General features: G+C 38.2%; 1 protein-coding gene across 1 annotated transcript in view; it reads right to left on the bottom strand.

The window, feature by feature from the left end:
* LOC107595694 (breakpoint cluster region protein-like) overlaps window positions 1-17,694 on the bottom strand; it is a 92,005-nt gene extending 74,311 nt beyond the window's left edge. Inside the window, exon 1 of the mRNA XM_016286186.1 lies at window positions 15,439-17,694. Within this exon, the coding sequence (XP_016141672.1) occupies window positions 15,439-16,927 (1,489 nt within the window). The 5' untranslated portion in view covers window positions 16,928-17,694. The remainder of the gene's footprint in view (window positions 1-15,438) is intronic.
* Window positions 17,695-21,696: the final 4,002 nt, after the last annotated feature.

Below are 21,696 nucleotides of genomic sequence, written 5' to 3'. Positions count from 1 at the left end.
GCTTGGATTCTGTGCCTCTCCAGTCTTTCTCCAGACTCCAGACCTTGATCTTTACTTTTATCTGAAAAGAAGACTTTGGACCACTGAGCAACAGTCCAGTTCTTTTTCTCCTTAGCCCAGGTAAGATGCTTCTGACGTTGTTTCGGTTTCAGAAGTGGCTTGGTAGCCCTTTTCCTGAAGATGTCTGAGTGTGGTGACTCTTGATGCACTGACTCCAGCTTCAGTCCACTCCTTGTGAAGTTCTCCCAAGTGTTTGAAACGGCTTTGTTTGACAGTAATCTCAAGCTTGAGGTCATCTCTGTTGCTTGTGCACCTTTTCCTTCCCAATTTCTTCCTTCCAGTCAACTTTGCATTTAATATGCTTTGATACAGCACTCTGTGAACAGCCACCCCTTTCAGTAATGACCTTCTGTGACTTACCCTCTTTGTGGAGGGTGTCAATGATTGTCTTCTGGACCATTGCCAAGTCAGCAGTCTTCCCCATTATTGTGGTTTCAAAAAACAAGATATACCCAGAATTTATACTGTAGGGATGGTCATTTAATGACGCTCAAATGTAAATATTCTAATATTTTGAGATACTGGATTTTTGACTTTTATGATCTGTAAGTTCTAATCATCAAAATTAAATAAAAAAAACTTTCAAAATGTTTTACTTTACATATAATGAATCTAGAATATATAATAAGTTACACAAAAAAATTAACTTTTTCATGATATTCTAATTTTTTGAGATGCACCTGTACATCAAACAAAGGTTTAATAACTGATTTCAGAGTAGAGCAGGGGTTCTCCAACTGGGTACACTTTTCATCTACTTTTTATTTTGAAAATTAAATAAACAAATGTTTGATATTTCATATACAGTATGTTGTTTATATTAATATATAGGTGTGGGCGATATGACATATAACGTTATGAATAATTTTATTTCACGTAGCAATAAATATCACAAATCACAATATAGTTTTTTTTTAGTCTTTATGATATCAACATTTTTGATACCATATAAATTTTATAATTCTTGTAATCAGTGTCAATATCACAAAAAAAAGAATACTAGCATAAAAAAAATAAATAAAAAAAAACTCAAGCTCACTGAAGACAAGTAAACTGTAAGCAATTAAATAAGAAACTAATTACAATAGAACAAAACTACACTAGAACAAATAAATAAGAAATGCTACATACATTGTATAAAGTAATCAAATATATAAAAAACACTGCATATTCATATTCTTATTAAAGTTACAAAAGTGATTTAGTCAAAAGCATTAAGAGATTTTCTCTCTTTTGTTGTTTGATAAACATTAATGACAAACAGCAGGAATTTTAGACTGCTGTCACTCTTTCTCAGCTGTTTGCTTTCACTTAAGACCTAAATTTCTATGTTTATGAGGATACTTGCAAAGACGGGCATTTTTCTTTTACTTCTGTTTGTGTTTCACTGGCTTAAAATATCTTGATATACAATATAAAATATACAGATTTTCTCTCAGACCTATTGGTTACTGTTGATAAAGCGCTAATTGTCGGAGATTTTAACATTCACGTTGATAATACAAATTATGCATTAGGACTTGCGTTTACTGACCTAATAAACTCTTTTGGAGTCAAGCAAAACGTCACCGGGCCCACTCATCGTTTTAATCATACGCTAGATTTAATTATATCGCATGGAATTGATCTTACTGATACAGCTATCGTACCTCAAAGTGATGATGTTACTGACCATTTCCTTGTATCGTGCATGCTGCATATTACTGATATTAACTATATCGTCAGGGCAGAACTATTGTTCCAGCCACTAAAGACAGATTCATAAATAACCTGCCAGCTATAGACGGGCTCTAAAAGCTGCCAGGGCCGAGCATATCCACAATCTCATATAAAATAACCAAAACAATCCTAGGTTTTTATTTAGCACAGTGGCTAGATTAACAAATAACCAGACGCCACCCGATCTATATATTCCCTCACAGTTTAATAGTAATGACTTTTTGAATTTCTTCACTGATAAAATAGATAACATCAGAAATACAATAACAAATGTAGATTCTACAGCGTATAATACTTCAGCTTCATTCATCACACCAAAAGATAAACTGCAGTGTTTTACAATTATAGGACAGGAAGAGCTACATAAACTTATCACTGCATCTAAACCAACAACATGCCTGTTAGATCCTTTACCCACTAAATTACTGAAAGAGTTGTTACCTGTAGCAGAAGAACCGCTTCTCAATATTATTAACTCGTCGTTGTCTTTAGGTCACGTCCCAAAACCATTCAAGCTGGCGGTTATTAAGCCTCTTATTAAGAAACCACAACTAGATCCTAGTGAACTGGCAAATTACAGACCCATCTCAAATCTTCCTTTTATGTCCAAAATTTTAGAAAAAGTTGTCTCTGCTCAATTGAGCTCCTTTCTGCAAAAAAATGATCTCTATGAAGAATTTCTATGTACATTCATTGACAGTCACCACTGATAAGCTACCTCTAAATATTGTAGAAACTTAATTTGCTGTAAAGTTGCTTTGCAATGATTTGTATCGTGAAAAGCGCTGTACAAATAAACTTGACTTGACACACATTACCAATCAGTTTTTATACATAAAATTATAAAGCTGCCTTTATATTTTGGGAAGGATATCATCATATTTAGGGGTCCTTGCTATCAAAATGTTTGAAAACATGAAAACTCCCTCACAGCAGTTGTTGGTGGGGCAGGAAAAGAGTCCCAGCATCAATAACAGCCACCAACACATGCCTAGCCCCTCAGGGGAAGACATTATGAAGTAGGATAGTAGAGTACGAGTGAAAGAAAACAGAAGTGAAGGTAAACGTTGCCATTTGGGCCAGAGCGTGTTTGGTCAGAAGGACACTGTGGCGTGGGGAGCGCTGTCATGAGGCTTTGTTCGTAATGGTGACCAATTTTCTATGGAACTTAACTGTGTAACAGCTGCAGTGTCTGGTTGGGGCCATAATATTTGGGCTAATCTGTGGCCTTAATGCAGTTAAAAAGCCTGGAATGAGAGAAGAGAAGAGAAGAGAAGAGAAGAGAAGAGAAGAGAAGAGAAGAGAAGAGAAGAGAAGAGAAGATTCTGGCTGAGAGCTGATAAGCCAATAATTATTGTCAGTTTATGGCCAATAACCATGAAAAATTAAATCCAAATGTACATAAATGTAATAATACACATTAAAAAAAGAAAAAAAAGAAAGAATAAAAATGAAAATAAAAATGTAAATAAATAAAAAAACAATTGAAAAGAAAAGAGTAAATAAAAAATGAAAAGTGAAGTAAGTCCAAAACTCAGCTTGAGTTTTATTGCATATCTAAACCACACTGGAGCCAAAGCATTAAAATCCAAAACACATTTTCCCTTAGAGATCGCAGGGGGAGAGAACAGAAGCTGGCCAAACCTTGATCCACTACCGCCTGGAGACCAAGAGCAGAGACACAAAAAAGCACCGATGGATGAGAAACCACAGCTTCCTCCAACTCAATACAAGCCCAGAGTTTAAGACATCCTGTACTCAAATGCCTCTTTTCCCTAAATATTCGGTCCTCTTCTGTCAAACGCTTGTGTTCCTCAGCTGTGTTCTTGGCTGATTTGTATTCTGGCTGACGAGGAGAAGGAGACATCGCGGCTCAGAGTTGTAGCCAGCTGCACCGTGGCGCTCCGCCCGTCCTCTGAGCCTTAAATCAGAACCGGCCCACCTGCCTTCAAAAAGATGGTGGAGGCAGAGAGGAATGAGCAGCCCCGACTGCTAGATACAAGTGCAGCTGGCCACTAGACATCAGTCTCACTCATTAATCTGATAATGTGTTATTATAACCAAAATTCCCCTCCGACCTGACAGCAGTTTATTCTGAAAACTCTCCCTGATGAGCCTCACTAATATAAATCCTACTACAAAGAGCCAGAGGGGATGAGACAAGAAAAAGAGATAAGAAAATGAGGAGAAAAGAGAGAGGCAGAAAATGAAAATGGGACAAAATACCTAAGGGACAGAAACAACTAAAATATAGGTGAAACAACATGAAAAAGCATTTGTACCATTTAATTTTCGTAATGTGAAGTGAAACAGAATATGCAGAAATAATGTACTATGGGACTTGGTTTTATCTACAGTTATTTGATTTGATTGCGAAAAGTAGGTCATTAATTTGTTCATATTTTTACCCAACTTTGCAAACTTAGTAAAGTAACAGAAACAAAGTATTATTTCACATGTAGAGGAAGTTATTGCATTGTGATGAAAACTATAATTTTTCTTTAGAACATGAACAATACTCCCAGGGACATATAAAGTATAATTTCATTTAATTTTGTCAATTTAGACAGTAAATAGTGTCCATTTTGATTTATTTTTGTTGATAACATTGCGATTCACACACATAATACGATTCTGGTCAATAACTGTAATAAAATCAAATAAAATTCTGTCCAATAAATGGCTAATCTTAAAATTCTATATTATTTAGTGTGATAAAAATAATAGCAATAAAACACCTGAAAATAAACTTAACCATTTTTAATGCGCATTTAAAATGCTATTAAAGCATCACAACATTATAACTGAAAATACACAAGACAAATATTCAATTTGAGATTTTCTAAAGATTAAATAATTAGTGATTGTAATTATTAACTTTAAGCGAGCATTATATAACAACAAGGTAATATAAATGTAGCATAAAAATAGGTGTAAATGAGCATGCATGATTAAATACCCAATACTAGCCAATAGGGATGCAACGATTAACCGTGAGCCGGTTGAAAATCGATTTAAATATGCGACGATTCAAATTGGTTGAGATGCTAAACAAATCGCAATTCAATTAGGGGCAGGAGTTTATATGAATGTATAGTGAGACAACAACGGAAAAGGAGATGATGGCATTCTTTCAATCTGCACAAGAACTTGTACCACGGCAGATCAACATTATTAGTTGCGGACAACTACTGATGTATAATGCTATGTAGTATAATAAATGATAAGACACTTGTTCTTTGCTTTGTTTTATTTTATATAAGAAGGTGTAACATTAAAATATATTAAAGTGCCCGTAAACACACACAAAACTCAAGTACATACATAGGGAGGGGTTCTAGCAGACCAATCACAGCGCTTGCGGTCTGCGTAGACGCGCTGTTAGATTTTTGGAGAGGTACACGTCAGGCTACGGCGTATGGGTGTGCGTATATGTGTAAGCTACGGCATAGGTCCAATGCAGAAGTATAAATCAGCCTTAACTGCTGTTACTGAAACCACGCCTTCTTTCTTTGCGTGAACATTTGGGCGGCATTATGCTAATATTTCCACATAGTGAGGTAGATATGTGGGGGCGTGTTAGAACGAGCTGTTTTAGGGGGTGTGGCAGAGTCTTAACTTTGATAAAGAATATCTCTTTGGTTTTGAGACTTTAGTCTTTGCAACAGGGATCTTATCTATGCACAATCAGCTTGTAACACTCCAAAGAGAAAGGAAAACTTGAAATCGCATCATATGACCCCTTTAAAGTTCATAAATTCAGCACTGCTTTGTTTACAGCAGAAACCAAGGAAACGCTTTAAGTGCTACCTGCTGGCAGAGAGTGAATCTGCATCTCATTCAGCTCCTCTGCTGTTTGTTTCATGCAGATGTTTTTTATGCATAGTTTCACAAATCTGAAGCCAAACCATTCTGTTTTTGCTTAAAATTTCGAAATTATACAATGTAATTTGTAATGTAATGTAATGTAATTTGGTTGCCTCTAATTTTAAATGAAAAGAGCACAGACAAAGACTTATTTTGTTTATATGAAGAGATTGTTGTGTTACTTATTTATCTGATTTGGGGCTTGTTTTAAAATTTAAATTTAGTTTTGTTATTTACATTTACATTATATTTCAATTTTGGTATTTAGCAAACTCTTTTATCCAAAGCGACTAACAAATGAGGACAATAGAAGCAATCAAAACCAACAAAAGAGCAATAATTTACAAGTGCTATATTAGTATATTATTATAGTGTTATATTTCAATTTCACAAAGAAACGTGCAAGTATTTTGTCCAAGCAATAATAAAAGGACACATTTAATTTATAATTTGTCTTAAATCTCATTTTGTTAAAAAAAAATTGTGAATCGAATCGAATCGTAAAATCAAAACCGTGAATCGAATCGAATCGCATCGCGACTTGAGTGAATCGTTACATCCCTACTAGCCAATATATCAGACAGCTAAAGTTATTAATATCAGACAATGACCAATATGGTCCCTATGTACCGTATTGACCCGAATATAAGACGATTTTTGGAAATAGTCGTGACTGTCACGTTAGCCTGATGGGACCAAACTCCCTTTGTGATTTTAAAACGTAAGACTACCCAGATTTGAAGACTACAGTAAGATTTAACTTCTACTGTTAATAAGATTTTGGTAGGCTACTATTAGATGGATAGCCTAAATGTCCTAATTCAGATGGGCTACCTGTTTTTTTTTTTAATGGTATATCAAAGTGTATATTTTTTAAATGTGATTGTTGGTACATTTTACCAGTTTTTACCATACTTTCAAAACAAAAATTAAAATAGGAAAAATATGCTATATGAAAATAATTGAAGACAAAATGTGTTTTACTGAGAAAAAACAAGATTTGTTTTTTAAAAAGCCTTTTTCCAAAAGGTACATCTGGAAAAAGGGGGGTCGTCTTATATTCGGGCCAATACGGTATATTGTTTGCCTTTTGGTCTCACTTATATGCATTTTCTTTGGCCATTACGAAATGAAATGCACATATGTATAATACTATGAAAAGCAGGCTGTGTAAAAGAGACAGAGAATGATCCTGTCATTGCAGCCACTGTACAGTGTTCACTTATCACTGCAGTCAGAGAGAATGAGAGCAGATACAAATACATTCCCTAGTATCCTGCCAAACCAAGTTCAGCTTCTCTCTCCTCTGAACACACAGCCCCGTTTCCAGTCCACACCACTAAAACCAATCCACCATATAACCACATACTGATAACTGCAGCTAGCTATACAATTACTGCCAACTTTAACTGAAACAGATTTTACTATCATTGTCTATATTTAGTGGATTGTAGAAATGGTACAGTTGAATTAGAGTTGGCTGCAATATTCAGTGACTTCAAAGTCATAATGGCATGTAGACCCAGCTAAATATCAAAGATCATTTGCATAAACCATTGGCGACAAACGCTTAGTCTAATCCTCACCCTTTACTCTGGCATAACTTGAGTATTAACCCGTTCCTCTAAAAGCCACTTTTAGCCCTATTATGGTGTTACAGTCATAACACTCTTCGCCACATCCCTGACCCTAATCCTTTACAGTCGTGCGGTGATGGGAACCAGACTTATTGTTTTTGACATAAGCCTCAATAGACCGGTGTTTTGATCTGTCAAGATACACAATCCATTTCTTGCCTAGAGTACAGACCACAGTGTTGGTAGATATTTTTAAATTTTTTTTGGTCTCTTGAATAGTCTGACGGTTGAGTTTGACAGCTGGGGAATGGAAGAGAGTATTGTGAAGCCTCAAGAAAATAGAAAATCTCGATCCTGAGCATGGAAGAAGGGCGCGTGTGGCTGGCGAGGGTGACAGATCCAATTACAGTCAGACAGACTAATAGAACATTGTCCAGTAGTGCCTCTTAAAGAGTTCAAACTAAGCGTGGCAGACAACATGCATGAATCAGTGTTGTTATTGTTTACTATAACTTAATTTAAAATAAAATTGTTCATTGAAATTAGGCTGAAATAAAATAAATAAATATTAGAAGAATCTTAGAACCTAAACATACATTTTGAAATGATGAACTAAAATAAGTATTAAAATTGCCAACTGAAATAAAACAAACTAAAATGGGAATACAAATTAAAAATTCAAATAAACAAAAATAACAAGCACATAAAAATTTACAAAAAAAAAATTTAAACTGAAAATGTATGAAAACTAACTCTCTCTAAAAATATTAAATATTAATAAAACCTATAACAGTACATCAAAATTACTAAAATAACATTTGTACAAATAAAAAATTTAGTTATCGCATGGAATGTGATGACAGGATGTAATCGAACTAGGGTTGCAAAAAGGTGGAAAATTTCCAGTAAATTCTTCAAATATTCCAGAAATTTTGGAAACTTTCCAGGTTTTTTGGTATATTCCAGGGATTTTTGGAAAGTTTCCGGAAAGTTTCCACCCCTTTGCAACCCTAAATCAGACATTAAAGTTATATTTGACCCAAAAATAAGTGCAACACAAAAATTAGAAGAATGCTCATGTTAATAATGATTTTTTATTTTTTTGGTCAACTATCCATGTTAATACCTTACTTGGAGTGAAGAAGGAAAAAGAGAGAAACAAAAAACAAGGAGAATACAGAAAGCCTGCATTATTTTGCATGGATTGCTTGGCAAGAGCAACCTTTGGCATGGGTTCCCCCTCTGCTCTTTAAAAAAATTCATTTATGAGGGGACCCCCAGTGTCCTTTGGGGCCAACGCTTTGATCTCTTCCTGGTTTTCCCCTTGTCTGGTCGAAAACCCAGAGGCACATCACAATGGTGCAAGTGTAATAATTGGCTGCAAGCAGTCTAGATTCAAAGCAGCTGTCCAGACTACATGAGGGAGCAGTTCTGGCTGAAATAAATGAATGCTTCATTAAACCACAAGAAAGAACAATCTGGAATGTCTTAGTTTTATCAGCAGAGGGAGGATTAAGGCTGATTTATGTCATGCCACAAAGTGCAATTGCAGGAAGGCCAAAAACAAAAGGTACTGACCATGCAAACAAGCCCATTTTCATAAATTGACAGTAAATAAGCCAAGAACCATTTGCTTGTTTTTGTAAGGGCCATTTGGTGTCTTATATTCAACATAATGAATGAAGCACAGATTAAAATGACTGTTCCTCTCGTGATTTAAACAGGATTTGAGATTATACGCTGTATTTGTATAACAACATGGATTTGTTTTGTAATCTGAAGTGTGACAGGAGTCACCTCCTATGCTGATCCAAATAGTCTTCTCTTATCTGACTCATACATCTTGAATGTAAACTGTGATCGCTACAATGGACCCGCTGCCAGAAAAGGCCAGCAAACAGAACAGCCGTAGTTTACGTAAGCAGTAAATCTGTGCAGGGTGGGTCTCTGTAATGCCAGCTTCTCCCTGATTTTTTTCTCCATGTGCTGTCCGTTGGAATGGCTGCATCTGTGCGGTGACAAAAACCCCTGTGTTTGAGCACATGTGGCCCCAGCGACACACGCGTGCTTGCGCATGCTCTGGAAAGGGTGACGAAGCCGCGGTCTGGGTGGAGTGCGGCAGGGTTATGGGGTGATGTTGGGTAGCTCTTCCTCAGTGGGTGGGGTCACTGTCCACTGTACAGAGCTCATACCAGTCAGAGCAGTGCTCCGCAATAAGAAATGCTCTGCAGGGGAGGTTTGGCCATCTGTGCCTAGCAAATCAGCTTGGCCAACTGCCGTACACCTCTCACATCACCGGTTATGCCCTGATCTACAACGCCAGCCATACATCAACAGCTCGAGTGGGAGGTAATGCCATGCTTGATTGGTGTTCATAATATGCCTAATGAAACAAGCAAAGCATCACAGCCTTAAATTATGCAAAAATTCTGAGAGCTTTACAGTCGCTAAGCAAATCCAACTAAAGTGTAAAAAGTTAGACACTTGTGAGCCATTAAACATTTCAGCAGTTTATCTAACTTCAACTAAAGTCTGGAATACACAGATTTTAAAACATTAGGCATCACAGACTTGCCATACTTTGTAAATGGTTACAGAGAAAAACTGGGCAACATACATTAAGCGACTAAGGATCATACACTTCAAAACTTTCAAGTTGTTCTGATTGAACACAACAAACTCCCTCATGAAAACAATATGTGTATTAGCTCGAAATGTCAAAACATCTTTGATATACTCATCCAGACTGCAGAATTTTTTTCAAAAGTCATGTAGTGTATTCTAGCCTTCAAACTAACTTCAACAAACTCCTGATTGGGGAACAATACTTATTTTCCATTGCAATTTGGATTAAATTCGATTAATAATAATGTCCATTTTACTTGAATATAAAAGAAAATTTCTCTGTCAATGCAGTAAATTACACAGGGTAGTGTTCAAACTGGTACCTTGTCTTTTTGAACTATTCATTATAATAAACACTGCAACAAATAAGTCATTTGTTTTAGGATATTTTGATTCACAAAAAATAATTGATGATTTGTAATTGCATAGATTAAGTTGTAGCTTATATAGGTAACATTTGAAGGATTTACCTAACCAAAATGAATGTGGTTGTTCAAATATTCTGCTAAACAGTTTAGCTGTCGCTTTGAGCGTTAACAACACCAATCATTGGCCGAGTAAAGTACGCCCCTTCTTATTCCCCTTTTATTCCTCACCAGGAGAGAAGGAAGCCAGAAGTGGGCTGTGAAAAGTTAGTCTTTACTGCTATTTGGCAGATAGTCCTCAGACAACAAGCTCTCACTCTCTCTTTCCAAACACACTGGGAGGCAGAGCCTTGTTGAATTGGCGTTAATCAGAGTTTTCCTGCTCATGTCCATGTGATTTTCTCACAACACGACTTTGTGTTATTTTCCCACATATAACCCCCACTAATGCTTTGCCATTTTTTCTGCTAGTCTTGCATTTCAATTTCTATTTAGAAAACCCAACAAACAGCTATCTTTAGAGTGGAAATCTTTTCTGTAATACTGTGCATTCACAAAATCTGGCAAAGATTACAAAACATACCACGTTAGACACGTGGATTAGCTAAATATTCTGGGTTTGCCTGAACACACAACAACAAGAGGGAAGACCACAGTCATTGTTTCCACACACTCAGTGTGCATTCTGTTCTTGGACTTCACGTGACACCAGAAAGCACACTTCTGTGAATCTGGAGTGTCTGTCTAAAAATAAGCGACTGGGCGGCCTGACCTCAACGTGGTGCTGCTGGACAATACAAGCATTGAGCTGAACTCACACCTCCATTCCGGTCCACACCTTCTCTCTCAATCTCACCCTTGTAAAGGCATTCATATGTGACGAGGATAACACTTTTCATGAAACCTCATGACAAATCTTATATAATATTGGAAAATATTTTTTATGAAGGAGCAGCAGAACAGGCTCCTTTTAGTAAATCAAAACGCTATGCCCAATGAATGTAGTATGATTGCTGTACAAATTACTTATGAACCAGTTCTTTTTAGCAAATCAAAACCATACAGAACAATGGCTTTATCCAAATATTCAAGATTATAATATGCTAAATTTAAAATATTTGTAAAAATGTATAAAAAATATGAATAAATGAATAATTTTTGTAACAATTAAAGGGTTAGTTCACCCAAAAATGAAAATTCTGTCATTAATCACCCTCATGTCGTTCCAAACCCGTAAGACCCTTGTTCATCTTCGGAACAAAAAATTTAAATATTTTTGATGAAATCCGAGAGCTTTCTGACCCAGCATAGACAGCCATGCAACTGACACGTTCAAGGCCCAGAAAGGTAGTAAAGACATTGTTAAAATAGTCCATGTGACATTAGTGGTTCAACCTTAATTTTATAAAGCTATGAGAATACTTTTTGTGCGCAAAGAAAACAAAAATAACGACTTTATTCAACAATTTCTTCTCTTCCATGTCAGTCTTTGGCACACTACAAGAGTACCACGACGCATGCGTTCGGTGCTGCTAATGCAGGAGCCAGCAATCTCTTTAACACACCGTTGAAGAACGTTTAAGAGGAATCTTGACCACTAAATTCTTGCAAATTCAATCCTTATAGCGTCACATTATGTCTGATATCAAGGCCCAGTTTATCTACTCACAATACATTTTAATTTTCATTTTATTAGCATATACTCCATGACACCATTTGAAAAGCCGAGTACTCATATTCATGCAGTGGGGAAAAAGAGAGACAATTTTCCCGTGTACTACAAGAGTTTCCACACAACCATCAGTCCTTTTCCAAACTACCTGAAATGCCAGCATCACTGTAAACGTCATTTGTGACCTATGCAAACATACTGAACACAGAGCACAGCAGCTGCTTGGTCTTTTTAATGAATGACTGATGTTTTCCTGGGTGTTTGTCTGAGAACTTTCTGTTTTCTGTCATCCCCTGCCTCTTGTTTTCTCCGTGACACACTCGCTCTTCACCCCAAAGGACACTGCTACTGATCTGTAAACCACAAAAAGACATTTCTTCCTGGATGCCCACTTCAAAACGCCAGAGGAACATCGGGAAACAATTACAATTGTTGTTTACAAGGGGGACATTGACCGTGGGAACAGTCCCCCTAAGGAAGACGAGGAAACAAGAGATGCAGAAACCTCAGCATATGGGCTTGATTCTGTGTGCAGAAATAATGCTTTTATTAAAATACTTCCGAACTGCAAATTATAAAGGATGACAGGGTTAGGCTGGCAATTAGGACACAGATGTGTCTGTGAACACTATCTACTTTTATCGTAAAGGCTCAAAGATGTAATAAATGCATGCAAACATCAAAATCACACATGCATACGCACACATGCATGAGTGGGACTGTTCACACCATTATGCAATGAGAGCCTTTCCGATCTGTGTCTCAGCAGCCCCCACATCTTCACATGTCCACTGAGGCGAGAGACAGCACACGCTACGTCCTCCTGCCTCCCTCTTCTCTTACAGCATTATGATTTTTGGGCCACTGGATTTCATTCCTCTCCTTGGCAGTGTCCTTTAAAAATATCATGTTTCTAAGCAGCAAGTCAAACAAAATAAAAAGGCAGGCAAGATCATATGAGATAGCATCTCTTTCTTGGCAAGGTAAGTTGCATACTGTCACGTTAATGGTAACCTGCATGGCCTGCGAAGGCTTTCTTCATTAGATGAATGGCCGCTCTATTGATTTCATTCTGACTGGCTTGATTCACTGTTTAAGAGGAACAAATGTGCAAATTATCTCAAGCTAAAATGTAAATTGATTTGCAGATAACTGGTTGCATATTAAAGAAGAAAATCATTTAATCAGGTTAAAGATCTACAGACTTTTACTACAACACCACCTGGTTATATCAAGCCGTGTTAACTGTTAAAAATAAGCGAGGAGGTTTTCAAACTTATTCACACTGATTTTAAGTCAGTATGAGGACAAAAGAACCTGGAGCTTACTGGACTGTGCTCAGTTGGTGTCTATCTATCTTCGTCCGCCCTCTGTGTTATCTCACTATTGCACAAAGAGAATCTTCCTGGCATTTGAATGGACGGGCCGTGCCAACGCCCTCCGGGTCTGTCTGCTTCACACCAAAGTGCAATTCACCTCAATCAGCTCAAAGCCTTGGGATTTCAAGCCAAGTGTGCCACATGATACCGCCTCCCCTCTGTAGACATTCTGATAGCTGATGTCATTCTGATTTTTGGTGAGAAACAAGTTAAAAGATACTGGATAAAACAAGTAAACCAATGCAGTGCAAAGTTTGGAATGCTTATAAAGTCTGACCATGGAAATAGCAGTCTGGTGAGTCACACTCATGGATATCGGTCTCTCTGGCTGAATCTTCCAGACACCTGCTTATTAGGTAACAGTACTATGCTGTACTTTTGGTCAGTAAGAGTTCCTACTTCTGCAGGGCTCAACAATAAGAACTGCTCACTAGTCTGGAGCCAGTAAAAGTTTGAGGCTAGTTGAAAGAATGGTCTACAAAACAATCACTAATGCATCACATGCAAACGTTTCCCAGCAAAAATTAGTTCATGAATTTAGTCAAAGTGCACTAACGTGGGGTCAGTAAGGTTTTCATTTTTTTTGGGGAAAGAAATTCATACTTCAGCATTGAGGACACATTAAATTGAAAAAAGTTACAGCAGACATTTATAACATTACAAAAATTTCAAATAAATAATTTTGTTCTCTTGAAATTTCTATTAATCAAAAATAAAAAATATACACCAATGATTCCCAAAAATGATTAAGTAGCACAACTGTAAAAAAATGTAAAATTAAAAAAAAAAGGGAGCACCACATCAGCATATTAGTAATGAGTAATGGCTTCTGAAAATTCAGGTTTACCATTACAGAAATAATTTAATTTATTATATATATAATTTATAATTATAATAATTATAGTAATAATTTATGCACTTAGCAGACGCTTTTATCCAAAGCAACTTACAGTGCATTCAGACTATACATTTTTTACAAAGACAGCTTTAAATATATATATATATATATATATATATATATATATATATATATATTAAATTAAATGTAATAACATTTCACAATATTACTGTTTACGATCAAATAAATGCAGCCTTGGTGAGCCTGAGAGACCATTAAGGATTTTTTCCAGCTGACCCAACTGGACCAGTAGTTTATATTTTACTTGCCCTCTCAACTTTTTTTCCCTGGCCCTCTACAAAATAAGGGATTTTTGCTGCTAAAAATACCATCATGCAGGAAAAACATATGTAAATTGCAGAAGTGCACAATACATAAGATTATCACATGATTATCAAACTCTCTCAGACCAGCAACAAGATTTACCACATTTTTTTCATATTGCTGTACATGGACATCAACTAGAAAAGTGAAATCATTCATTTTCCCTCTTTTGCCTACACTCGACTACAGCATTTCACAACAGATGGATCACATGAGCACCACTGATTTCTTCCTTATAAACTCCCAAGTCAATTAATCATGGTATTAAAACACAGTACCATAAAAATGAATGCAAATATGTATGACAATTTACACTCATTCATTGGGCCTTTGTCCTGCTTGGGAGATTCCCACAGCAGCATGTGACAAGAATGAAAGCTCCTCAGCTCCTCTCCTGCATAAAGAAACAAACTCTGACACGCACATCTTGACTTCATGATCATAAATAAGCTTGTCCAGTTAATTACTCCTCATATAGGAGTCTCATCGGACCGGACTAACCAACCGCAGCAAGCAGTCGTCACGGTATCTCACCGATGCAGACAGAGCGTGAAACAAAAGTGGACAATAGCTTGGGACGGGAAGCACAGAAGCTGACAGAGGAGGGATTTAATGGAAGAACAACAAAATATAAAAGGAGAAAAAACAGGAAAGTTGACTGATCAAGCAGGCAGAGTAGAAGAAAAACACAAAATGCTCACTCATTATCACTGTAAGAAGAGTGTGTCTGGCCAAAAGCTTTGTTTTGCAATTATTCAGCCATGCTGCACATTGCTACCCAATATATCAGCTTGACAGTGATGTCATCAGTGATGTCACGTCTCATTTAGTCTTACAGCAGCAACCAATTTTGCTTATGTAAAGTCATGCATTTTTCACTACATTTGATATTTGTTAGGAACCTCTTCACCTGTGATAAGAAAAACAGAACAACAAGATAATCATGACTTACCTAGATCTCCATGGTAACTGTTATCATGGGAAGCCCGACTGGAGGCAATAGAGTCTCCATCATGGGGCCAGATTTGTCCTGTTTTCCTTACACCCACAATGGTGGCCTCAGACACTACGACATGTTGCTGCCGGTGTCGTTTCTGTGTCTGCGATGTAGGGGGACTGCTGCTGTCAAATGAGTGCTGGGAATTCTGGGAGTTCTGAGAAGGTGAGCGACTCTTCTCACGGAGTGGGCGGCGGTAGGCTGTCGTAGGGCTGGGTGACACGTGACTGGACTGTCCCGAGGAGAAGTCTTCCTCGCTGGACGTCAGGTTCTCATTGGAGCTGCAGTCTGGCGTGTATCCGCCTCCTCCGCCTCCCACATCCTCGAAACTTCCAGGGGAGTATGACCTCCTGGGCCAGGTGAGAAGATGGTCGTCACTTCCCCCATGGTCTCTCATAGTGACCCTACCGTCGCCACCTTCTCCTGACATCATCCCTCCGACGTAAACACTAGTGTATGGCTGGAAATCTGATGGCTGCCATGGCGGCGGTGGCGGTTTGGCCCCGTTTGGTCTCGCAGTGCTGTAGCGAGGACTGGGTTCGCAGTCTTCATACTCGGCATCGTATCCGCAGGTGCTTTCAGTAGAGCGCCCCCTGTAGACAGGCCTGGGGCGTAGATCACCTGCGACTGTAGCAAGGTTGCCTGGAAGTGAATGAAGTGACCTTTTGCGCTCCATCTGCATGGCTTGGTTCCCAAGAGAGCAAATTTTGTCAGAGACCTCACGGTCATTGACTTTTACCAGGCCCCTGTCGTGATGGAACTCAACGTTGGTGTAGAATGGTTTCTCTTGGCCTGATTTTCCATCACTGGCTGACTGTGAGTTGGCCCGTTTGATTCTCTCAAAGTTCGAACGCAAGGCAGCCACCCCGAGCCCCATGCCCGGCTTGTCTTTGGGGGACGGATCTAAGGGCAACTCCTTGTCAGGTGGTGGATGGGGTCTGCGAGGGGAAACTCCACCCCTCTGTGTGGATGGCGAGAGCCCGTCGGTCTCACTGACCGGCCCTGCCTGGTGCGCCTCAAATGAGGACTGTAGCTCCAATCCATCACCGTGGGAGGCTGACTTCCTGGCAGGGGGTGGTCGTGGTTTCGCTCTGGACTCCCCCACAGGCTGAAACCTGCTGCGCTCTGGCTGTCCCTGCTCCTGTGCATGGAGATGCTGAGAATCGGCTGCAACAGCTTGGGGGTCCCCTTCGGTCATGTGAGGTGGCTTCCTGAAACCCCATCTCTGCCGGTCGTAGCTCTTTCGCTCCTTGGCCAGCAGCGTTTGAAGGTAGATCATCCGGAAGCGCTCTTTGTTCACCTCCATTTCCAAGCGTCTTATGGACATTTTGCACTTCTCCAGTTCTTGTTCGATTCCCCCAACAGACCTCAGCTCCATCTTCGGAGGCTCGGACTCCGGAAACTGTGCTTTCCAGGCTTCAATGAAACCCACAGGCTCCACCATTGTGTTTGCTCAGGCTATTTGAAACTACCAAATTGGTAAGAAACACACGGTCAAGTAAGTTATCTCCAACTAAGTGGAATTTAGCTGAAGAAAAGGCAAATTGAGGAAAGTATGAAAAGTCGGCAGTGCCAGTTCATAATAAAGGTTATTTCTTCGATAACACTTAATACAAACGTTTACAAAACACTTCGTTCATGATTTCCCTGGAATTGTCACTAGAAGTCTCAGTCTTTCCGTACCAAAATTGTCGTCGTTGGGCTCGAGTTGTTCAACGACAGAACGACCGTTATTGAACATGTCGCGCGGAAACAATAAAGGCACACGCAGTCTCATCTCGCGCACCATTCCGACGAGACCACTTGCAGAATATCACGCGCACAAATCTCGGTCCCCAGCACAATGACAGCATCTGTTCTCCAGAGCGCACGAGATGTACTCCTTAGAATGCTTTTCAAATTAAACTGGTCGCCATAAACAAATTATACGGTCCGGTCGTGTCTGTGGCGATGTATTCCAGTTGTCCTGCGTTCATAATGTAATATCTTTTTTTATCACCATTATCCCCAAAGCCCCTTTGTGCTTACGTCTGTGTAGACTGGGGGAAAAAATGACTCCCCTTGATCGGTCGTTTAGTTCCCGTTGACGAAATTCTCTAAAGACGCTCACGATTATCCCATTTTGTCGCTGATAATTAGACTGTGCAGATTTGGCGTATCTGCTGCACGTAATGCCTCTGTATGAAAGGCACTAGACGCCGCTGCTGCTGCTGCTGCAGGAAGGGGCGGGACTAAGAGACATGATTGACAGCTCTCCCAACATGGGTTCGATTTAAAGCGACAGGCTGCTTCAAGTCAGGGAGCTTGTAGTAAGAGTGGTGTGGTTTAAATATCAAACTTTTTATTAGGGGAATGCCGTCTGTTTTGTTTAAACTGAGTCACGTTTACATGCTCGTTCAGCCTTTTTAGAAGGAGCACACAGAAGATTGTGGAATACATATTTTTGTAATGTCCTTATTGCACTAAATATTTAATGTTTTTGTTTTCAGTTGCTTTTTTAGATATAAATAAATAACATAATCTAACATTGTGTACAGTAACAATTTGCAAATATAAAACCTTTCGTGTCTTTACTTTTGTATAACTAATATTAGGCACTGTAAAATGTGCATTCTGTTGTGGCTTCATTTATGCTATTGTCAATTTAACTGATTTTGGTCACTGGTTGCATAAAAGATGCAGCTGTGTTTATATGTGAAATAAGATGATGTCATTGTAATTGGACCGTATTTTAGCGCCAAATATGGTCTCTGTCGCCTTCAAGTGTTCAATCTTAGACACTACAGCCGTAAGGACCGCTCAGGACAATCTTTATGCTTAAATACCTTCAACTTTTATTTATTAAATGGCTTTTCCTAACAGATATACACAGAGAGGCACAAAGCATGAACGTCAGCATTGGTCAAATTAACTGCAGAGTTTATTTGTAAAATGATGTGTTTAATCATATACCATTTAGTAGCAATGTACACAGCAAGTTGCTATATAAATATAGATCAAATTATTTGGCTAATTACAACTGAAGGCATGCATTATACTATTTAATACATTACATGTATATAAAACTTTGACAATTTACACAGAGAAAAAAAAATGCAGCAAACTCTCCTTTCATCAGCATTAGGCAATGTAGACATTGTCATGCAGGGTAGAAAATGATGCTGATGGTGCTGCTTGCTTTCCTACACACTCATTACTCTGTCATTTATTGATCATTACTAGGGAATAGTTTTATTATTGAGTCCACTCTTACATGTGATATGGCAGTGCAATGGTGGCTATTTTCTCTGAACTGCACATTCAACATGCAAGTTCTGATTTTCAGGTAAATGAAGCCACTCAAAACAAACATGCACAACACAGAAGCCTGAGGTTTCCCAACACAAGCAGAGGCAGAAGCAATAACTGCCAATAAAAACAAATTAAAAACTAGGAATTTTTGAATGTTTTAGAATGACATGGAAATGCTAAAGTGCACTATTAAATAAATATTTAGCATATAAGCAAGTATGACAAAGAGGAAAATAATTGTATGAGTGATTAATACAAAAGGCAACATTTACTAAAAAAAAAGAAAAAGAAAAAGAGACTGCAACATATTTCTAATGGCAATAGTGAGTCATTTATGCCAACATCCAAGTTCAGTTCCTGAGCAAGTCAGACCACAGTGTACGGACCAGTCGAATAAAAAACTAATGGTGTATTCATATCATTCAGAGACCAGATTGAAATTATATGGGGTAAAGAAAACAATCACGGAAGTAATTTGACCAAGTCTTTACAATATATTATATATTTCTTAAAAACAGCATATAGTGCAGTGGAATATAACAGTGGAGTGTATTCAAGCTGATATGGCCATGTGTTAAATGCAGCTATAAACAGCTACAGTAGTCGTAGTGGGAATTCCAACAGATTTACATGTTAGCAGGGCTGGTCCATTGTCAGAAAACTTGAAGCTTCGGGACATTGTTGCAACATGGTGAAAAGGAGCGGAGAAATGAGTGGCAGCAATGTCAGTGACACTTGCTTAAATGCAAGTCCACTGAAGGCTAAGGGAATGTGCATGATTGTTAGAAAAATACTGAAATTCCACACCAAGGGCATAGTCAGGGACATGCATCCATTTCAGCAAGCAAGAACTAGTGTGATGCAATGGACAACTAAATGCCAGAAAGCTCTATTTCATAAAAAGAAAAAGTACTTTGTGCCGTTCGGATATATGTGCTGCATGTGTACAAATATACAGGCCACTACCAGACTGGCTGGTGAGGGCCAAACAGGAGCCCCTTTTCAAGGAAGCCCCTCCCAGCTGTCAATCTTGTGCTCAGCTATGCAACTAAATCTCTGTAAATTAATTTCATTTATTCAAGTATATTTGCTCCTAAAACTTGCCGTGTTGCATCACAGGAACAGACCAGCTAGTAAAATGAAGACACGCATTTGAATTCAAATGATTCATGACTGTATTGTCCTAAAAATAGAGAAAAAGGTAGCATGAAACATTTTGTTTTTGCATTGTAAAAATCATGTTTTGAATGCAACACCTAAACCTTTGCTGGTTACATTTTCTACTCCTTTGTCTCTGGCCTTACCCACTAAACGGTAACATTTACATCTTTTGTCCACCCACCCACCCCTCCCCAAAACAAAACCCCTAAATTAAGTTAATGCAAGTTCAATCAATTTTAAAATACAGTGAAAACAAACAAACACCACTTAAAACAGATTAGTTAGGGCCAAAATAATCTAAATTCTGTTTATCATCAAATAGAGGCAAACCTCATGCATTAATGTGTACAAGCGGTGTAAAGCTAAGTTGGGGGAAGCAACCAGAGAGAGTCTAATCTGACAGTCCTGAGGTAGCTGTACTCTGCCTAGTGAAGAAAAACTGGCTTTACTAATCAAAAGTTTCAGGTAATAGTGGAAACAATGTATACCCATAAAAATGGAAGTTATTATACATGGGGAAAGACATACAGGTACAAATCATAAGTGAAAAACCACACAAAATGCATGCAAAATACAGAACATGCAGCTTTCATCTGAGGATTTGACTGTGAAGCATTCAAACATTCAGTCCAGCACTCTCTTTCCCATGCTGCTTTGAAACACCATGCTAGTCCATTGGCTCTGAGCGATGTTCACGCCGAAGACACAAAGGTAAACATTAGTAAACAGTTCGGTCTTGTTCTCGCTCTCTCTCTTTCTACCCTACCCACTCTGCTCTCTGTTAGCAAATTGAACAAATTAACAATTGCATAAAATAGTGTTAAATGTCTGTACACAAGCACTTTTTTTCCCATTCAGCCATTTAAACAATTTGGGGCCAAACCAAATTGGATATCATATTAATTGATACTGGTTTGAAATAAGACATTAAACAAATGATTAAAAATGCAATAACAAAAAGAAACCAATGGTCACTATACTTGAAGACTTCAGGTCTGTATGGTCTCCTCAATCCCCACTGGACATGTTAAAAAAAAGATTATATTTCTATATCACGGTTATTTTTGAGTTAATCATGTCCTTCTCGTACACATTCTCTGTTGCGGAGGCACACTTTTGTGCACATTTCAGTCAAGACCAGAACATTTTGGCCAAGTTAGTGTCAGTGCTGTAGATCCACAGCACCAGGGAGAGTGAGAGAGCCACGAAAGGCCAGGAAATGCCCTCAGTGCAGGTGCTGAGCAAGCAGGCCTTGCCCCTTTATGCAGTCACAAAATCAAAAAACTCCCTTTAAAATCTGACCACATTTACAGTTTACACAGTTACAAAAAAGTTACTCCCAGATGTATACAGCATTGTCTCGTTCTTTGTGATCGGATGAAAATAGGATGTAAACAGGAACTTAATTGACCGTTCGCAAAAAGCTTGATTGACAGACGATCTGACCAATCATAACGCCGAATCTGCCATCTTGCCTGACAAACAAATCAGACAGGAGAGTAGATTAACTTCGGTGGACTTAAACTTAAATTGTGTGTACTGACGTCTTTCCACGGTTGAAATAAAATACGTTATGATGTTTATTTTTTGCTTTAAGTAAATATGAAAAGACGATCAGTTCACGTATGCTGCTAGAACTGAGGCAATACAGCGATCTGTCACGACACATTAAAGAGCCACAAAACGGTATTTTTGTTTGAATTTCTTAAAAACAAAAATAATAAATAAAAAAAGAAGCGCTTGTTTCATACAAGTATCCTG

Source organism: Sinocyclocheilus grahami, unplaced genomic scaffold, assembly GCF_001515645.1.
Source record: "Sinocyclocheilus grahami isolate Dianchi unplaced genomic scaffold, SAMN03320097.WGS_v1.1 scaffold207.1, whole genome shotgun sequence".
NCBI lineage: Eukaryota > Metazoa > Chordata > Actinopteri > Cypriniformes > Cyprinidae > Sinocyclocheilus > Sinocyclocheilus grahami.
The sequence above is the reverse complement of the archived record's forward strand: the minus strand, read 5'-3'. Positions and strand labels throughout refer to the sequence as shown.